This window comes from Pagrus pagrus (assembly GCF_965226575.1).
Source record: "Pagrus pagrus genome assembly, chromosome: 10".
Lineage (NCBI taxonomy): Eukaryota > Metazoa > Chordata > Actinopteri > Spariformes > Sparidae > Pagrus > Pagrus pagrus.
In genome coordinates this window covers 2,633,650-2,654,556 of record NC_140194.1, presented here as the reverse complement: position 1 = coordinate 2,654,556, position 20,907 = coordinate 2,633,650, and the positions used below count along the sequence as shown (strand labels likewise).

Genomic DNA, 20,907 nt, shown 5'->3' with positions numbered 1-20,907 from the left:
GGGTCAGAAGCAAATACATGTTGAAGTCTAAGGCTCATTTCAAGACTTATATTAAATTAAGACCAGGATTAATGTGCTGTGAATATCATTCAGAGCACATTCATTTGACATCACAGGAGGCCGAGTGGACTTATTTTTTTTTAGACACTTTTGATGTTGGGAAGGCCCACACTCCTTGAGTTTACAGCAGTTAGCTTTGGGCTAATGACTCAGATATCCCACATTGTGAGTGATATGTGCCGAAGCTAACGGGGCTCTTGACGATAAACCTGATCTTATTCTTGTACATAACACAGATTTTTCAGTTAAAGTTGGTGCTCAATTCCCAAAGTGTCTGATTTGAAAAAGCTTTTCTGAAATTCATAAAGTTTGAATGACTTGTGCTCGACTTCTTGTTGCAGATAAAAACTTTGCACTGAGGGAGTGAATCAGAGTCTCACAGTGTTATCACCAGTACATTGTAGTAATACCTCAGCGAGTGCACTGCTTGAATTGATCCATATTCTGGCTGAGGATCATTACCGAGCTCTTGTCTGTGTTTTCAATTTCAATGCCAGGGTTCGCACTGAGCTTCATATACTTTGTCTTTTCCTGTGCTCTGCTCTGCACATTTGTTTTGCCTCCGGCTGGTTTGGCATGTTCGAGCCGACAGAGGCCGTGTTGGAACGAAAATCTGAAAAACGTCTGATGTGAAGCTGCAGGCGCTGTGTGTGTTTTGGGCTGCAGGTTGGGTGTGGAGCAGGTTGGGATAACTAACACACAAAAGAAAGTACATTTTGTTTCTGCGTTCTGCCAACCCACCGGGCCATTCGTGTTGAGGGCAGTCTGGTGGCTGCAGTGGTGAAGGCCAGTGATAATCTCCGGCCTTATTTCCGTTCTTTTCTTAATGTACCGTCTCTCTAGCAATGGGTAATGTAAACTATTTAAAAAGAGTTGTACCATTATTCCACTTTTGTTTAGGTGAACACTGACATAATGCTGAAATGAATGTCCTGAAACTTCGCTTCTCAATAATACATGTGTAGCACTGAGGGATTTCTGCGCTGATCTCCTGTCCGACTGGTTTAGCTGATGAACGCCCACTTTAGTGTTTGGGATCTGACATAATGTTCCCATGAAGCTTTACCTCCAGCCTGTTATTGTGCAATTAGAGTCAACGTTCAGGAATCCCCATGAAACCACAGCACTTCTACTACAACGCATATTAATACATACAGCTGCAACCAGGAGTACTTACAGTATAGTAGCAGTTGACAAGGTGCACATGGAAAGATTTAAAATCCTATGTGAAGAGAGAGTTGGTCAGTTCAGAGAGCTGCTAATAAACAGGAGCAGCGCTACAGTGTTTAAGTTTTGGTGACTGTTCAACGAGACGACGTCACCAACGAGGCTGTTGGCTGTGTCGTCCTTCTAATGACGTATTTTCACAGTCTGATATTTCATTAGTTTTACGACAAACTGCAACTTTATTGACTCGAGCGAGATGTTGTAGTTCACTGAGCGGTTTAAATCTAAACTCGATGATATTTTACTTTATGTACAACAAACTGCGACTTTCTTGACTTGGAAAATAATCTTTTAAATTGACAAACACGTTTTGTAGAGCCGAAGTCAAGTTAAAAGATATTTTTTCATCTTGAGAAAGTCTCAGTTTCTTGTACAGTACAATTAATTAAATGACATACATGAAAATACGTAATAATAAAGACAACACAGCCGACAGTTGAATCGCTGAATGGTCACCGAGACCCGTAACTTGTTGTCTTGTTAACCGTTAATATGAGCAGATTTATTGTGATTTTCATCTTTTTTAGGACCTTCTCTGAGCCGAGTTGGCGGCCATGTTGGTGTTGAGCGATACGATGTAGTTCACTGAGCGCTTTAACACAAAACTACATGATATTTTACTTTAATTACGACAAACTGCGACTTTGTTGACTCGGAAAAATTATCTTTTAAATCGATCAACGTCATATGTGTGATTCATGACACAATTCAAACAGGATCAATAAATTATTTGCCTTTTTCTGAAATAACGTCACCTGGGGCAAACCGGAAGGGGGCGTGGCTTCGGGTCTTTATGCGTGACGCGGAGGTTTTCTACCCGGAAGTTATTGTAAACAAACGTTAGTAAAATGGCCGCGGCTCCTTTAAGAAACAGGGCAGCGTGTGAGTGGTCGAGCGACGACAAGAGAGGGAGCGGCGGTGCTCGGGGCGGACAGGTGGAGCTAGCCGGAGCAGAGAGGTGGAGCTAACCGGAGCAGAGAGGTGGAGCTAGCCGGAGCGGACAGGTGGAGCTCAGGCTACAGTTTGACCATGAATAAACTCTGGAGCTGCTCAGTACCCAAGGAGCTGAAGATGACAGAAGCTATCTGTGATCCATGCTAATATTCACGCCTTTGCTTGTCCATGCTAATATCGATGCTATCGCTAATCCATGCTAATGATGTTGATGCTGCTAGAACGGCAGTTTGGTGATGATGGTGCTCAAACTATCAACCACACCCCAATCTTCTGTTTGAGACGGACTGCTGGGAAGAAATACTGACTGGAGGGAGGCTTTAATACATTAACAGTTGGCACAATAAGATAAAGTATTGGACACATGTACCAAAGAGTGTGCTAGCTTAATGTAGGCTACTGGATAAACGGTCAAAATAGTTAGCTTAAAGTAGGCTAATTGTTAGCTAAAAGTAAGTAAATGAATTAACAGTTGAAATGGATGAATGCATGGCTAAATGTATATGCAACATAAACAGTTGGGATAAGAAGCTAAAGAAATTGGTACATTTTGATCATATGAAATGATTATTTCACATAGTTAACAGGGTTAAATAATATCTGGTTTAAAATCAATTAAAAGGAACATATTTGGTGGGAACTCCTGCTTCGATGGATTTAACTCGAGTATCAGTTTGTTTGTTTTTTAAATCTATTATTAACATAATAATATAAAAATGCAAACAGAAGTTTGTATGCATTTTAATATGATTCGTTTTTAACTAATCATTAATATATTTTTGTTTTCCCTGATGTTGTGCAACTTCAAAATAAAAGTCAAGTCAGGTTTGTTTGTTTTGTTTTGTTTTTTCAAATAGAATTATGTATTTTGAATATAATGGTGTAGTTTAAATTAGTGTGAAGCAACTTAATAATTTTGCGGGCCGGGTTATGTTATATTTTTGACATCAGGCCATGGGCTGGATGGAGGGGGAGGGGGTCGGCAGGTTGAGACCGCTGGTTTATGTGATTCTGTCATATGTTTAAAATACGATATTTGAAGATGGTGATTTCTGACCTCCTGATGCTGAGCCTGTTCTGTGTTAAACTCACAGTTTCCATTCATAAATAATATATTTGAGTCAATTATGTTGGTTTTCTCTTCACAGACGAGCACTGAAGACAACATGAACTACGCTTCCATCATAGACGGCATCAACAGCGTGAGCAGATTTGGTACGTCAGCTTCTTCTTCTTCTTTCTCTTCTCTTGCCTCTTCATTTTCTGTTGTTCTGCTTTTTTTTAAACTGTCTTGTCTGCCGTCTAGGAAAGAGCGCCGAGGTTTCACCCTTCGCCCTGCAAGGTCTCCTGCCGAACTCCACGGAGAAATACTTTATCTACAACGGCTCGCTGACCACGCCGCCATGCAGCGAGACCGTCGAGTGGATCGTCTTCAAGAACACAGCGGTCATCTCTGACGAACAGGTGATGATGTGGTATCAGCATTTTTAGATTGAAGCAGTCGGAAAGCTGATTTATTGTGCAGGCATTCATTTTCAATAATGTCCTGCATTTAAATTAAAAAAAAAAACATCTGGAGACAGTCTTTAGATTCTGCTCACTATGTGTGTGTGTGTATGTAGTGAAATTAGTAAGCAGAAGTGGAAAGTGACCTTTTGGTTTAATCAATTAATTATTGTCACCTGACAGATTACAACGCGCCCTGTCTCCTTATGAATGTGGTGACTAGATGCTGATTTAAAGGATTCCCACACTCATTATAAAAAAGGTGTCCATTCCTTTGAATTGTTGTGGTTGTTTCTCCTGAATTTCAATAATATAATCAATAGAAGTGCAAACGCTTCTTATGACATTAGCAGAAGTGCTCTGTAATTCAGATGAAGCGATCCAACCCCATTATAACACCTGAGATGTCCTGAAAAACCTCCTAAAATATCCTGCGTGAGCTGTCCATAAATATATTTTTCTAAATAAACTGATGAGCGTCTGAGCTGTGTAAGGCTGAAACCAACGGCTAGCTAAAGGGAAGAAACCATGTCTGTGTGGCCCTTTAAGAGTCAGACGTCAACTTCGTGCCTTTTGTTCAAGATGAAAAGACGAGTGACACAATTACAGAAATGTCCGTAAACAACCTTTTAGAAACGTGCTCGAGGAGCTGAAAGGAGGAATTATCATACCAGAGCTCAGGAAACACAACAAAATGATGGGTGAGGCAGGCTGTCAACAGTGTGTGTGTGTGTGTGTGTGTGTGTGTGTGTGTGTGTGTGTGTGTGTGTGTGTGTGTGTGTGTGTGTGAGACTGCCCTCAGGCTGCAAGTGACTGATTGACAGCCATACAGAAGCAGTCATTGCATCCAACAAATATTAGCTCACAAAAGATCTTTACGGTATTTAAGAGGGAACACATGGACACACACACACACACACACACACACATACTTGCACAAACATGTGAAGACACAAAAGGTTACTCGTGTGACGCCTGCTGAGGCTCAATCGTCATCTTCCACTAGACTCATTCACTCTGAACACGCTGCTATCATAAGGCAGGAGGCCTCTCTCTCTCACACACACACACACACACACACACACACACACACACACACACACACAGTTTGTACTATATACGTTAGGGCCCTTAAGCTATACAGAGACCAGACATCAGAGATTAATCTTGCGGTTTTCAAATTTTATGGCCTCTTACCAAAAGTCAGTGTCTGTTAGAGGCTCCCCGTCATGTTTCAGATTTGATCTGGTAAAAAAAACAAAGATTAGATAAAAGTCCAGACATTTAATAAAAATGTGCATATGGGAACTTTGTTTTCCATCTTTTCTCTCCCATTAATCATCCGACGACCCCTCAGATTGATCTGGTGACCCTTTGTTGGGAACCACTGGGCTTAATTAGTTGACTGCTTATAAACTAGCTCAACTGCAGCAGCGACAACATTAAAACCACACATTGATTCATCAGTCAATCTAGTAAAACAACATACCAGCCCTTTTTTTTTCTTGATAGGACAGCTTAGAGATGACAGGAAATGGGATGATTGACAGTCAGACTTGAACCCTGGGCCACTGCAGCGAGGACCGAGCCTCTGCACCTGCTCTACCAACTGAGCTACCGGGGCGCCCACATATCAGCACTTTCACTTTCAAAACTATAATTGAGCTCATAATACTTCTGTACTTGTACATCAGCGGGTTACTGAATGCAGGACTTTTACTTGTATAAAGTATTTTTACATTGTGTAAAAATAGAGTACTGTCGTATCCACTGCAGCACGTACACAGGCTGTTTCAGGCCTTCCAGGACTTCTCCAGGACCTCTCCAGGACCTCTGTGACGTGTCTCAGCTTGGTTGACATTCCAGCTCCTGTCGAGCTGCCAGAGCTAATAGTTTAAAGTCACGACTTTAACAACCGCAAATGGCTCTAATGGGCTCTCAGCGAGGCTGTGCTGCAGCATGGAGTCTGTGTGAGTCAGAGTGTTGTGTATCCAAAGGGGAGTGACTCACCTGGACAGGTACGGAGGCAGCCAGCAGGACGGTTCCAGCATGATTCATGGCCCCTTCACGCCCGTTCACTTCCAGACCGCTCAGAGAAATGCTGCTGTGTGTTGTGGATGATTTACTCCTTATTGTCGTGCTGAACACATTCAGAGTTTGTGTGTTTTTATCAGATTGTATCAAAACATTTGTGTTTGGAAAGTTTTCTTCCATGTGATACATTTTCAGATTTGCATGATTAGAAAAATAAAGATAATTACTCTTCAGCGTATCGTTGTGAAAGTTTATAGAAGAAGATCGTCAACTAATACGTTCAATTTAGTGAATTTAGAGAAAATATTTGACAAAAGTTTTGATTCACAGTACATTTTTTTAATCAAATCTATCAATCAAAAATACACACTCAGCTTCTCCACTGTGAGGATTCGCTGCTTTGCTGTTTTTTTTATCTTCATAAACTGAATATTCTTTGGAAAAAATCAGACATTTGAAGAACTAATTGTACATTAATTCCTCAGACAAACTGTTTACTCTTTGGGTTGAATTGATCTTAACTGCTGACTTTGTTTGGTGATTGTGTTGTTGTGTCTCTTGTGTTGCAGCTGGAGATGTTCTGCGAGGTGATGACGATGCAGCAGGCCGGATACGTGATGCTGATGGACTACCTGCAGAACAACTACAGGGAGCAGCAGGAGCAGTTCATGGGTCAGGTGTTCTCCTCCTACACCGGCACCGAGGAGGTCCTCACACCAGGTACGAGTCCAAAATCACACTTTTTTTTCTGTATTATTATGCTTTTATATTTATGTATTCAGCTACGTCTGAAGTACGTTTATTTTTATTCACTGTTCACTGTATCTCATATCTCGTGGTGTGTTATTTTGAATTACATTACTAAGACGCCTTATAAATCCTGCTTTGAAAAGCTTTTATTCTGACAGTCAGTCTTATGAGTGTCTACTGTAGGCCGACACATTTATATTCCTTATTGATACAACATCTCACCTGTCTGGTGCTAGACCTTAGTGTGACCCCTCGTATGAACAATCCCATGTTAATGCTAATTAAATAAGGTCTAAATGGAACAAAGACAAGTGGATCAAGTGATGGGAAAAAATGACGGAGCGACAAGAATAGAACTCCAGTGACCCAAATTTAATCTCAGTGACGATGACGGGAGGTCAGCCCGGTTAACCATCGATTTTTTACGCCGCTCGGTGGTTTTATTCGATAACTAGTTACGAAGTAGCATTGATCTGTGGTTTTTGGAAGGGCTTGTTCTGACATTATTGGCCAGAGGATCATGACTCAGTGTTGGACGAGGTCCAGTAAATACAATTCAATACACATTTTCAAGAGTTATCAGATTTAATGTGGAATATCCCTGATTTCTATATTTAAAACAACAAAACATGAGAACAGAAGTTTAAAAACCTCTGATCTAGCTTATCCTCAGGGGAAAACACCAGCTTCATTTTATTTTGCCAGCAACAGAAAATGGTATTGAGTATTGATTTAGTTACATAGTAATTAGGAACTTTGTTGTGCACAACGTGTCTCTTTGACTTTATTGTTCAGAGCTAAATAAAAAAAAAAAACGAAAGTAGAAGAGCAATCAAGTAGAAGATATTGAAGAACTACAGTTATTTCATCAAAAGTGCAGCTGGGTGTTCAGCCTGCTCTCGATCCGTGTTGCCAGCTGTTTTAACATCAGTGGGAGATGCATGGAGAAACACACTGAAGCCCAACATAAGTTGTACATATATTGTACAACTTCTGAAGAGGAAATGCCTCCAGAAAATGAAAAACCCTTCAGAGAGTAGATTAACACTGGATTTTTTCCCCAAATGATCGACAGGGCTGATAATATTGTAACCAAACGGGGCAGGTCCAACCAGATGTCACTGATGAGACTCAAATTATACTGCGAACAGGAGCCTTTCCCAAACGAAACCAAGGGACGAACTACATGTTGATTTTAAAGAAAATAAAATAAAAATAAAAAATCAGTCATGATGAGTCAGCTGTCACCACAGTCTGGCACCAAAGCAAGATTTGGTGATGTTTTGTTGTTTATGTTCCTTGTTTCCACCCAGGAAACCTGAGTTGGAGCCCTGTGTGTAATAAAAATAAACTTTTTTAACTTACACAACCAAATGTATGTACTTACTTCAGCCCAAACCATCCTTAAACCAAGTAGTTTTGCTGGCTAAATCGATCCACGTTAGCAGTCCAATACTCATATTTTGAAATGTTTTTCGGCAAGCTTTATTTTGAAATTCTAATCAGACGTTGCAGATTTATTTTTGCTAATTAGACCGTGGAGCCCTGCACATGCATAACTGACCCTAGAGGGGTAGGTAGAGACCAAAGCTGCCCTATTTGACATACTTGAGAGGGATCTGTGTGTAGACTACAATATGAATCCCTCTCATGCACTTTTTGTTTGTGAGTCTGTGTCTGAGGACCAAGTGAAGTTATTTAGTCCAGATGATTTGATTTCTGTCAGACCTTCACTCAAATTGACTCAGGTGTCAGAGATGAACCACAGTGTTATAAACTTTTGAACTGGACTAAATGCTCCGATGATGTTCTCCTGGCTCACGCTGCCCTCTAGTGGTTGAAGCTGGACAGAAACAGATGTCAGCTTCCTCTTCTTGAACTAAGCTCTGTCACTGTTAGTATTTTCCTGGTCGGTGACCACACGTCTCTGATTGCTTTAAAAATCAGTCTACACATGTGTCCATGTGTTGTTGCATTTGTTCACCACAGTTTTGTCAGCGCAGCAGCTCCGACACATGATGTGACGTTTTCACTTTGATCTGTCAAAGAGGATAAAGGTCCAGTCAGAGGTTAAAGCCAGTGAGGAGGAAGTGTGTCAGTGTTTGGGTAGATGGAGCATTCTCCTGTTTATTGTCATCGATCCACAACCTCTTTTAATCTGTGTTAATCCACACAGTGTCTGTCATCTGCATTAGCTCTGCTGCTCTAATCTCAACTCTGACCCAGAATCAGAGAGGACTCTTAAAAACACAGGAAGGAACAATATAAATCTATGAAAACAGGCCCGTTTTCACAAATTGAAACCAGATCTGGAGCCGTTAGCGAAGGAGCTTCTCATCTGTAGGCTTCTACTTATGTTTTTGTGTAAAGTATCTCTAACCAAAGCCTTTATAAAAAAAAAAAGTTCTTCTTCTTCTGTCAGTGTGCAGTTCAGAGCCGGAAAACATCCAGGCGTCGCCACACAACCTCACCAGCCTGCTGGTGACGTGGGAGCGTCCTCGGGCGGTCTACGACGCCAGCATCGAGAAATACTCCGTCACCTACCGACTGGCCAACGTAGAAAGCGCTGCCCCCGTTGTATACCTGACCGACGGAGACCAGGATGTGGTGAGAGAGTTAACAAGTTCATGATATCAGGAATGATTCACTTAAAGAAGTCTGTAATGAATTTACCATCCAAAACTGCCAACCAGCCAACCTGGAGGTCCCGATCCAGCAACTCAAACTGAAGGAATCATTTTCATGTTTGTTGATAGTGATGTAAATTATATATATTATGCTTCATCGCTGTGATGCTTCAAAGCTGATGTGATGCCTTCTCCCTCCACCAGGGGGCGATACTCGACGATCTACTAGCCAACACCAGCTACACGGTCCAGGTGGTGGCGGTCTGCACCAACGGTCTGTACGGACGTGTGAGCGACCTGCTGACGGTCGTCATGCCCATCGACGACCCCGGTAAGAGCGACCGTGCCCGAGACCGAGCATAGAGTTCGGCAGATGAACTGTACAGATATTTTTCATTCAGCTGCAATTTAATGTGTCCTTTTTTTTAATTAAGACTCAAATACCTTAAACTATTCCTCTGGCTTCTTAGAGCCTGGCAGTAAAACTTTTAAAAGTGATAAAGAGTAGAGGAAGACTAACTTCTCTATGGAAGCCCAGTGACGACAAGAAAAAAAGAAAGTTGAAAGTGTAAGTTATGACCTTTTTAAAAATTAAAAAAAACACATTTGAGATAGCAATCTTGTGACTTTAAGTCAAAATTATCAAGATGATGGCATTTTCATTTTGACTTAAATTGTCATAATTTTGATTAAATATCTCAAAATGATGTTTACTTAATTAACAGCTGACTTTTTATGCACTGCACTCTTAACTTCTTTTCCTTTTCTTATCGTAGATGGGCTGCCACATTAAAGAGTAATGATAAATAACCAAAGCTTTTAACTTAGCACCTAAACTGACAATCTTTATGTCATCGGTGGAAAAATGAAGAGTTGAATTTAAAGGAAAAAGTCTCTGTGCGTCCGTCAGAGCGGACTGGTTAAGCCTAGCTTAGCACAACGAATGGAAGCGATGGGAAGCTGTTGATACCAGCTGATACCGAAAGTGAAAAATATGTTTTTCTGGACGTATTTTTTATCACCAGCCACATTTCTGTTCTTTTAGAAGCACTTCCATCCTCCCACTCATCCTCCCTCTGAACTCTGAATGAGACAACAGACATTTCTTTTTTTGTTTTTCTTCCTCTTTATTTCACTCTTCACCCTCCCTATTTTTCACTCTGGGGTTAATATTTTGTGAGGATTTTAATCACACACACACACACACACACATGCATTTCTGTTCTTTGTCTTTTTCTGTTTTAAACTGTTTCAGAAGCTTGTCTGTTTACTTTTCAAACTTGCTCTCTCTATATATTTCTAAGATGAAAGAACATGCTTGGTGTGGGGTCAAGGGGTCATTATTGTGTCCCTCCGTGTCACATGGGAAGACAAAGTCGCCATCTTTGTTTTGTTTTCATTGTGTGGCGTCTGTCCTTCTGCCTGTCACAGTAAGAGAAATGTTTGCATGTGTGCAGAAGCATTTTGTGTAACATGGATTGGAATGATAATCATAGTAACTTTGTATTTCAACTGAACTTTATATTAAATAAACTAATGTGTCTTGTTACAAAGAAAAACATCCCCTGCATCCTATTTCAGTGTCAGCTTGCATGAATGGGTGACGGTTTACTTGACACATAAATGTTTTTATGTTCCCATCTCAGCTGAGCGTACGAATTGTGCAACTGTTGTTCCGTTTTATAATAACAATGTAATGTTATTTTATGCTGACATAAAGAAAAACATGCAAATCTTTGCAGTTTTGAAGCCGTAGAAGTTTAGCAACTGAAATTGTTATCATAATAGGTATAATCAATTAATTTTCTGGTGATTTTTCAATCACCTAATAATTTAATCTCCAAATTGAATGTTTTTCCTGTCATCTTTGATTCCATTCGGGATCGTCATGAAATATCACTTCCGTTGTTAATTAAAGTTAGTTTTTTAGCCACTTCCACCCTTTTTGCGTCAAACCCTGAGTCATCTCCCTCAAACCCAGTTCATTAAACTTGTAAAACCTCACCTCATGCTTCACAAACCAGTTTGATCTGGTCTCCATGATGTGTGACTTAGCCTCAGACAGGTAAGAGCCACGCCACCACCTGCCCCCCTGACATGCCCGCTGTGTGCTGTGCGTCTGAGCTCGGTCAACATTTGTGGCATTTGCAATTTGCAAAGTGAGTTTGTTTTATCCCTCTCAGCTGGCAGACGGGTGGAGTTCAAACACCAAAACGTTTTGACAATCAGAGGAAAGCAGCTGAGAGTTGTCGGTTCAAATTAATTTTCTTGGCTCGTCTGGTTTTTTCAAGACGGATGAAACAGAGAAATGATTAATTGCAAATGCTTTTTGTTCAGGGTTTTCTGTGTTTGCTTGTGTCTTTGGGGGAATCCATGCATGAAAGTCCAGATGTGTGTGATGTGTTGCATGCAAGTGTTTGTCACCATCATAAAGCCAACATACCGCTTGAGGTGGTGTGTTCAACCTTTTCCTCTCTTCCATTTTTCATTTCACACACATTTAGATTTCATTATCAGGTTTTTAAGGTTTAATATAACAAAACTGATCAAAGTGTTACTCTTTTCTAAAATCATCCAGAAACACAGCGTCCTAGGGTTTTGCCTTTTCCTCTCTGTGATGTTCTCATGAAACTGTTTTCAAGTTGTTTTACCCTTTGTCATGTTTCTGCTTTTTAGCATTTGTTTTTGCCTCAGGAAATTAACAGCAACATAAATACAACTCAGAGAAACGTAAAGATCAAAGTAGTGAGGAGTTACTTTGATGTTGAGTTGCTAACTAATGATGCAACCTGTGCCTTTTTTTTTTGTTTCCAGAAAATGCACTGGATCCAGATTCAGATGAATTTAACATTGAGGTAAGAAAACCTTCCACATTTCTTCAAACACAACATGCCGTTGTTTAATTGTTGACTCCTGCAGCCTGTTCTCACTCACAGTACTTCAAATCCAGCAGCCTGGTCAGTGGCCCTATGCTTCAAAGTTTGACACCGTAGGTACCCCGCTAGCATTAGTGATTGAAGCGCCGCTTTAGTGCAGCAGGAGTAAGAAAAGTCAGGCTCATTACTTTAGTTTGATGCATCTGAGTGGAATTATTGATTATTTTTATTTGGTGTCATCACACGCCGCCTTCCCAACATCACAAGACTGATTTCAACCCATCAATACATGTCACGCACGGCAGACGTAGTGAGACGAAACTACACAAAAGATGTAAGAAGTGAAATTATATCTGTAATAAAACTGTCAAGATATTTCCCCTTATTACTGACCTCAAGAGTATTATTTGAAGACAGGACATTTTCCTTGTTTGTTCAACATATTAATAAACTTATTGGCGTTATATTTGATGTCATGTTCAATACCATACACAGAACATCTAGTGTAGTTCAAATAATCCCTGTTATTGATCTCTGTCTATCATCCTTTCTCTCACCAACAGGACAACTATGACCCCAATCTGTCTTGGAGTGAACCAGTCCAAACAGAAGATTACGATCAGGCCTGGATTCCTACAACCACACCGAGGACCACGACTTCTGGATTACCTCTTTTACCTCTACCTGGCATCAGAAGCACAACAACAGAATCTGTGCAGAGGAAAACTACCACAGATCCGGTTCTCTCGGCCAGATCCACCCACTCTGGTCAAGCCCATGGCCATTCTGAAGAGACAGCACGCCACAGTACCTCCACACGGCCACCGGAGGTCGCCCTGTCACCAGAAACCAGAGGAAGTGCTGACTTTAGTGGCATTGCTCCCATTTATTTTACAACAACAACAAGCAAGGGAGCTTTCACTTCCACCACCACCGCCACTACTTTACACTCCACTCCAAAGCCAGATGGTGTTCTCAGAGGCATCAGTCCAAAGGAATCCTCTGAAAAAACGAAAGGTGGTGTCAGTACGACCGCTGCTACATTCACCAGTACGAAGACAAAAGGTGGTAAAAGCATTTCTTCCTTCAGCACCACCACAACCACATCGAGATCTCGTACCAGCGACATGAGCAGCACAACAACATCATCATCCTTCGTCCGGGCCGAGACAGACCGAGGCCTGGCGCGCCCCATGAATGAAGACACCACTACGGATGGAGGTGTGTCCGCTGGAGGTCTTCCAGGGATCCAGGCTGAAAGTTCGACCTCCACACCTTCATCATCAAGTGCAGCTGCTCCACGTAGGCCCACAAGGCCCAGCATGCCCAATTTTTCATCTACCACGGCCTCTGTTCGGTTTAGTGGTGTTCTCTTGCAGACCACACAGCCGCTGTCCAACGGTGAGCGCCCCTTTGTCCTCCCCTCCTCTTCCTCCTCCTCCTCCTCCTTCGCCTCCTCCCCTCTGTGTGACACTGCGGACCCCGGCGCCGCCCCCTCCACCTGCCTGCATGACCCTCCCTCCTCGTCTTGGCCTGTGTTGTCTGCCTCCGCATCAGACGCCCAGCATGTCGCTACCGCACCGCCGCTGTCTAGCAAAGACCCAGCTTCTCCTTCAACCCTCACGCTCCCTGCCTCCACTCTGCCTCACCCCCCTCACCCCTCACTCCCTCTGTCTGGTTGGGAGACTAGCCCTGTCTCCCCCGGTGTCACGTTCAATGATAATGATAGCGATGGTGATTTGTTGTCTGGGTCTTCGTCTTCATCGGTCTCCTCAGGTGACCCCTCACTATTTAGCGATACCCCTCCTCTCCAAACGGTGCCGGATCCGTCTGGCACCACAGTCGCCGCCGAGCCGTCCGAATCTTCCTGGGATCCGTCATTTTCAACAGTCTCTCTGTCTCTCAGCCCCACCCTCCAGCCTTCAGTTCTCCTCTCTAGTGACTTCACCCTTTCCGGCACAACTCCGGGCTTATCCCGGTCTTTTTCAGGTGGGTTTGAGGACTCAAGGTATGCCACGGGGAGCAGATTAGAATCTTTTCTCCCAGAGGTCAGCGGTGATGGGTTTCCGTTAGCTAGTGACGTGGACCCCATGTGCGGCTGTTCTCTGGAGCCGTCCGTGTCCTCGCCCTGGTTGCATGCCTCTCCTCATGTACCCCTGCCGTCCTCAGCCTGGGACTCTGCTAGCTTAGAGCTGTACTCTAGCGTTGGCTTCCCTTCAGTCTCTGGTGTTGGTATTGACAGCCCTCTGCGCTCTCTGTCTGTAGCGGGTTCTGATGGTCTGTCTTTAGACCATAGCGCTATTTCTCCCTCGTCATCCTCTTCACACTCCCACCTTCTCCAAGTCACCTATAGTGACCTGCCCATTTCTGTTGCAGCCACAGCGTCTGGCGTCAGGGATCCCTGGTTCTCGGCATCAGACGGGAACTCCGCCCTACAAACCTCTGCCCTCCCTTCCTCACCCTCAGCCTCCCCCTTCACCCCCACCCCAGAGGGACAGGCATTAGACACTAGCAGCAGTGCCTCTGGGTCGGCCCTGTTCCCTGACTCCCAGGAAGGCATAGATCAGGAGTGGGACAGGGTTCAAACCTCGGCCTCTGGAGAGAGCGCGTTCCCTTATTCAACCAAAATCACTAACACCAGCCCCCCGTCTACGACCTCTGAGTCCGGCCAAACCCCTGATGATGTGGACGAACACTCCTCGGCATTCTATTTTGAAAGCGAGAGCGGTAGCGCCGTCACCTCGGAGGTAGGAGACACAGCGACGCCGACCTTTCCTGCGGTAACCACGGCTTCACCCTTGTCGCTGGGCGGGGGGGAGGAGGAGAGCGGCTCAGGGCAAGGTGAAGGCCTGTACGACAACGAGACGTCCTCTGACTTCAGTATCCCCGAGCGCACAGAAAGAGAGTCGGAGGAAGAGGAACCAGTCGCAGGTAAAAAAGCCGTCCGAGGGGGCAAAAAATCTGCATTACACCTGCAAAATGCCAAGGGATCGGGAAGAGTTCTGGACACCATAACGATGACTAATCTACCATCTCTCAACAACAAAACTACATTTCATTTTTTTCATTTTTATATGGGAACATTCATGCATGCAAGGTAAAACGTCACCCAACAGGATCCAGTAACTTCGATAAACGCGCCATCACTTCATCATCATTTGAAACTTAATATCGGTCACCCACCCACGTTCTCAACCACGTATTCGCTTCAGGGTTGTTGTGAAGGGCTGCCAGCATGCGTTATGAGAGTCTGGTCGAGACACCCTGGACAATCTGAGCTGAATTAATACATTATAATCCAAAGGTAAAAAAAAAAGATGCCTCTCCAGTGGTAATAACAGGTAATAGTCACCACTAAAAAATATGTAATGGAGGCAAGATTTTTAACAGTTTAATAACCTTAATTGTCTAGAATGACATCAATGAACTAAAACAATACATTTTAAAACCAAAAACAACAAATACGCCAATTTTAAACAATATCATTTTGAAATAATGTTATTTGAATGTTAAATAAGAGAGCGCACATCATAAGGAATAAACAAAAAACGATATAAGTGTATACAGACTGATTTTACAAAAGTACAAATGTAAGGAGATCGTAAAACAGAAGTGAGCAATGATCCCGACAGCGATCCACAGTGCCTTACTCAGCGTTGAAATCCTTTAAAGACTATCGTACATAGAATAATGTCCCAAATCCTCATTTTAATGTTAAACACAGAGGTCTTCTCTTCCCAGATGTTTCCTGTAACGGCCACCAGAGCGCAGCAAAGCTCTTCAAAGCTTCAACTGGTTCAAACACCATCACACCCTATAGCCGTCTGTCTTTGACTACACTGCACTGTATACAGTCTCAAAACATCAAACAACTTCAGTCCTCAATCCTCATTAAGTAGAACAATTTATGTAGCTTATAAATATAATTAGGGTTTTAAATTGTCCCTCATTAACAAAAAAGTCATGCATCCTTTACGATAAATCATGCTATAAAAATCTACTTCCAGAGACTCAAATCTTGCTGCAGTTTTGTGTAGTAACTTACATTGTTATACTTTGTTTGAAAGCTCTTTGAGTTTGTGTATTCAAGGACATTTAATTTACATTCAAGAAGTACTAAGATTTTTTCTTATTTTATATATTTCTGTTATTTTTGGTCCTAAAGTTTTGATTTTCCAGCGACAGAGCTCGTGAATGCTGCACGCTTCGTCGTTGGAGCTCAATAAGCAGAGGTTTTTTTTTAAATTGTGTGCAACATTACAACATGACAGGGACTGAACTTAAACAAATGGAAAGTAAAGGGAGTGATGGCAGTAATCTACCTGCAGCAAGTTTCAAGTCTCTTACATTTATCTGAATCAATGATATACGGATAAAGGCAGGCATATGTTTTATATTTTCTGATATGTGGTTTTGGGATATACGAATAAAATTGACGAGACTTCTTTCGGAAACAAACGGAAACCAACGGCTGCTTGAAAGGTCAGAAATCGGTCCACGAGCTGACGGTATTATTTTGGCCTAAAACACTGATGTGGTTCTTTAAAGTACGATCCTTCCCGCTCGGTGTATTTCCACATCTGCGCCTGTGACCTTCTGACAGCCAGATCTGCACTAACAGAAATCCATCTTCATCCTTAATTTTATAACTTCATCATTTGATTTAAAATCTTTTCAGTGGGAATTTTTTTTGTGTCCCTAATTCTCATCAGATCTTCTTTGAGTCACTTTGTGTCTTCAGTCTTTGCATCGAAAAAACGAATAACCTTTTCCATCTCCTGTCCCGGCCTTTTTTCTTTTCCTCGCCCATTATCATCAGCAGCGTGTGCAGAGTTTTTGAGAGGCAGACAAAGATGTGTTGGTTGGATGATTGAATGAATGGGTTTTCCTCTGAGGGTGCACAGAGTAGAAGGCGCACAACAGGCTCTCAATGAACTAGTCAACAGGGCAGACCCAGCCATTCACGGCTGAACTGAGTCAGATTGTGCCGAAGAGGTAAGTTCTGACAAACAGCCTCCCAGTCAAGGTTTATCTATTGATAGGTGGTTTTTGTGTGCTGACCTCGAATAATCACATTTAATGTTTTGTATTTTTTATTGTCATGATCATTCCGTAGCAACTTTTAGATCCACTGTATACTTCTTTAATATACTTTTCTGATTTGGTAGTATTCAAGGCTTAATCCATTTTATATGTGTTTGGGATGAGCTACAAAGGTCCTAAAGGCTTATCAGGAGTCACAACCTCAACATTTGCTTGTACGAATACACAAAGATGACAATACAGTGTAGAGAGAGGCAGAAAGCCCAGTGAGCTTATTTGAAGTGGTTAAGTAATCAAAGTGCTGTGTGAATGCCGTTTACTGGAGGCTAATGGGACAAACTCTGAGTGTTGGCCTTCCTTTGTTGTGGCGGGTTTTGGGTAGCTGGTTCAGTTTCACCTCTCTCTGTCTCTCGTCCTGCCTTCTTTGCCAGACAGTTTGAGGGAATGCCTCATTTAAGTTTTCAGCTTTATCCAGAATAGTAAGTTTGTCCTTCAACTGCAGAAAACTGACCACAGTGGGTCGGGCATTTGGCTCTCGTGACTTATGAACCTAATCCACCTCAAATGATCCAGTTGTAGTTTTCACTGAATGGTTTCTCACTTTTTCTGACACCTTTTCTTTCATCTATAATATTATTACAGTATGTACTGGCCCTCCAGATACGCTTTTGCAAATTAAATCCAAATCCGTCCTGGTTGTACTACAGTTCTCTTCAACTACGATCTGTGTGTGAGATTTGAAGCTTTTTTCCTTGGTGACATATTCCTCAGTAGTGTTGTGTGCATCGCCACAACGCTGTGCTTATACTCTGGTTAGATTTAGCAACAAAAACCCCTCGGTTAGGGTTAGGAAACCATCATGTTTTGGCTTAATATACCTGTTTCGGTCAAAAGACACATGGCTGAATTGCTGTTGTTTCGTTGGCCACAAACACGTCTGGAATTTGTCCCTAAGTCACGTTAACAACACCCAGTTTTGTTGCCACAAACACGGCTGACGATGGCCCGAGTCCCTTTTAAAAAATACACGTTTTTGTCGCCACAAACATGGAAGGAAATTGTCCCGAGGTCTCCTTAAATATCCAGTGGTTTCCCATTTACAGAGGCTGAAACACAGACTCACACTGCGGTCACTGGCTTGGCAGTCTTGTCTCCTCTAACGCCACCTCCCGACATTTAAGTCAGCTTATAAACATGTGATGTGAAAGTGATCCGGCACGTTTTGGAGACATTTCAATATGGTGTATAGCCTATGACTCACATCAGTGGTCTTGTAGTGCGTAGGGCTGTTTATCAGTGAACACGTCACAAATAAATAAATAAAATTTGGATCTTTTGTTCTGTGCATACTCTGAGTTGTGTTAGATCCGACTCTGACCACATGTGTGAATAAACCAACCTAAACTAAGAAACGAAATGTTCCCTGACCTTCAGCTTTAGAAATCCTCATCCATACGAGTGTTTTCGTCACTGTTTATCAGATGATAAAGGAAGGATTCAGCGGCTCAGCGAGGTCAGCCGTCAGGTTTTCTTTTCCCATAATTCAAGTCGAAGCTTTGCTGCTTGATTGACTCCGGTTTGATGAATGTGTTGTCGTTTGATCTGTGATGGACTTTTGATCATGAGCCTGTGTACGTTTCTACGTCTCTTTCAAGTGGTTCGGCCGGTGGTTCGAATGTGGTTAGTGTAGTGTTTGTGCCGTAGGTGGATGAATATAAAACGTGGTGCATCGCGTTTGGCCTGTGAATAGGTTTCATGTTTCTCTCTGAAGGAGTTGTTAAACATCTGAGAACGTTGGAGTTTTAGTTCTTCAGACAGTTCAAGGAGGTCAAGCTGCTCTGGAGGCAGGAATGAGCTCATGGTTGAATTAAACCTGAGTCATCTTAGGTCGTCGTGTAGCGTCGCATACGTTTTGGTGTTTGGTTGTCACATGTCAAGCTGAATGAGGACATGTATCTACATTTATTAGCAATGTGGCCTGATACTATGAATGTTTATGTAAACTTGTCTAAACATGGTGCATTTATTCATAGGAAGCTCTTTTAAGACTAATATTAATCTGGGAGGTCATATAGAAATCTCGCTAGGTGTCTGATCCAGAGACAGTTAAACTGGTCAGTTGACTCTCTCCTCTGAGAAGCACAGTAAGCTGATAGTAAACCTCCAGAATGCAACAGATGACTTCTTTCTCACCCTGCAGCAGCTTTAATGTTGTCCTCTTCTGTCCTCTTCAGACGCCAGTAACAGCAGCCACGAGTCGAGAGTTGGTTCGATTAGGGAAAGAGAGAGGAAGGCTGTGGTTCCCCTGGCTGTCATCTCTACCCTCACCGTCTTCGGCCTGATCGTCCTCATCAGCATCCTCGTCTACTGGAGGTCAGTGCTGCTGGTGTATCTGAAGCTGCATTTAGAGGGGGGGGGATCAATACCTGGTGAAAGATGCCTCAGATTCACCTGTGAACAAAATTTTTACAGATGCTACGTGCACTGTAACTTTCTCCACGCTGTACATGTAGATAGACGGGTATAGGTGTAGTTCAAGCGCCTTACTGGGATTATTTCTCCTTTATACTTGTACAGATTTTTGAGGGATTTGTTTGTTTGTTTGTCTAACAACCACCACAAGATATGTTGTTTTTTGGAGGCGTGGTCTGCAGCCATAACCCCCCTCACTGTGTTTCTTTGTCTCTTCGAAGAACCCAAATTCCAGCTTTATCCTAACCGACAAATCTATGTTCAAAAGGGCATATTTGCATCCCACCACTTCCACCGTCACAGTGTCAAAACTTTTCTGCAGATTAGTCTCACATTTATAAATAAAAATCCATCTAACATCACCAAAAAATGCTCATAAATGTAGCCAGCTGCAGCTCCTCCTCAGTCAAGTCTCAAATCAATTTCTCCACATCTAAACTTCAATAAGTTCTGCAACAACATTTGCAGCTTCCATTACCTTTAGCTGTTATTGATTTCTGTCTGTGTAGATGTGAATAACACAGAACAATAATAATCACCGCCCACCTCCACCGCCTGCCCTTCAACCCCATCATATATCATATGATCTGGGGAGGGCGAGTGAAGTGGAGACTTTAGCCAGAAGACCGAATCTCCTTGAATACGAGCTCAATCTTGATCTTACATTGTGTCGAGTGTGTGTGTGTGTGTGTGTGTGTGTGTGTGTGTGTGTGTGTGTGTGTGTGTGTGTGTGTGTGTGTGTGTGTGTGTGTGCGCGCTCACCAGCAGCCCCTTCATAAACAATGCCTCCTGTGTTGTGCTGTTGATGCGGCTGCTGGCGGACTGAATGAAGCCTCGCTTTTGACAGCAGTATTTTTTTGGTTTCTTGACCTTGAGAGATGCTGTTTTTCATTTTTCATTGAAACGTATGAAATATTGGATTCGGAGCAAACAAAAGTGTGTGTGAGATTTTTTAAATTTATTTATATAAAAGTTGTTTTTTTCCTGTATTATTGTATGTCGGGCAAAAACCCAAAAGTTTCTTTTCTCCTTTTCTGAAAGCATCTTTGACTATCCAGTAAAAAAAAAAAAAACCTGCCGGCCACTCAGACCGTGAAATAAGCAACTTCGGAAATCCAATCAAGGACACGCTGTCAAATTCAGTATAAACACTTTTAGTCGTATTTTTCACTGACTGTTTCTGAACTGCTGGAGACTCAACATATTATTCTTGTTTTGCGCTCTGCTTGTTGTTGTATCTCCAAGATTGAGCACCACTAAGCTGGTAATAATCTGAGGAGCAGGGGGATTAGTCCTCTGTGAAGGATGTACCTTGGCTGCAGCGCTGCGAGCGTCCACTCAGCTGAGAGCGTCCAGAG

The 20,907-nt window shown here is 42.5% G+C and overlaps 1 protein-coding gene across 6 annotated transcripts in view; it reads left to right on the top strand.

Moving 5' to 3' along the window:
• Positions 1–20,907, top strand: part of ptprz1a (protein tyrosine phosphatase receptor type Z1a) — a 143,552-nt gene that overhangs the window by 103,589 nt on the left and 19,056 nt on the right. For 3 of the 6 annotated variants that reach the window (XM_084364659.1, XM_084364658.1, XM_084364660.1), the window contains 8 exons: positions 3,390–3,456; positions 3,548–3,705; positions 6,351–6,501; positions 8,954–9,138; positions 9,363–9,489; positions 11,973–12,013; positions 12,598–14,965; positions 19,312–19,450. In XM_084364659.1, the coding sequence (XP_084220785.1) occupies positions 3,390–3,456; positions 3,548–3,705; positions 6,351–6,501; positions 8,954–9,138; positions 9,363–9,489; positions 11,973–12,013; positions 12,598–14,965; positions 19,312–19,450 (3,236 nt within the window). Of the gene's footprint in view, positions 1–2,126; positions 2,292–3,389; positions 3,457–3,547; positions 3,706–6,350; positions 6,502–8,953; positions 9,139–9,362; positions 9,490–11,972; positions 12,014–12,597; positions 14,966–19,311; positions 19,451–20,907 lie in introns of those variants that run through there. The other 3 variants (XM_084364662.1, XM_084364661.1, XM_084364663.1) reach the window with 3 other exon arrangements.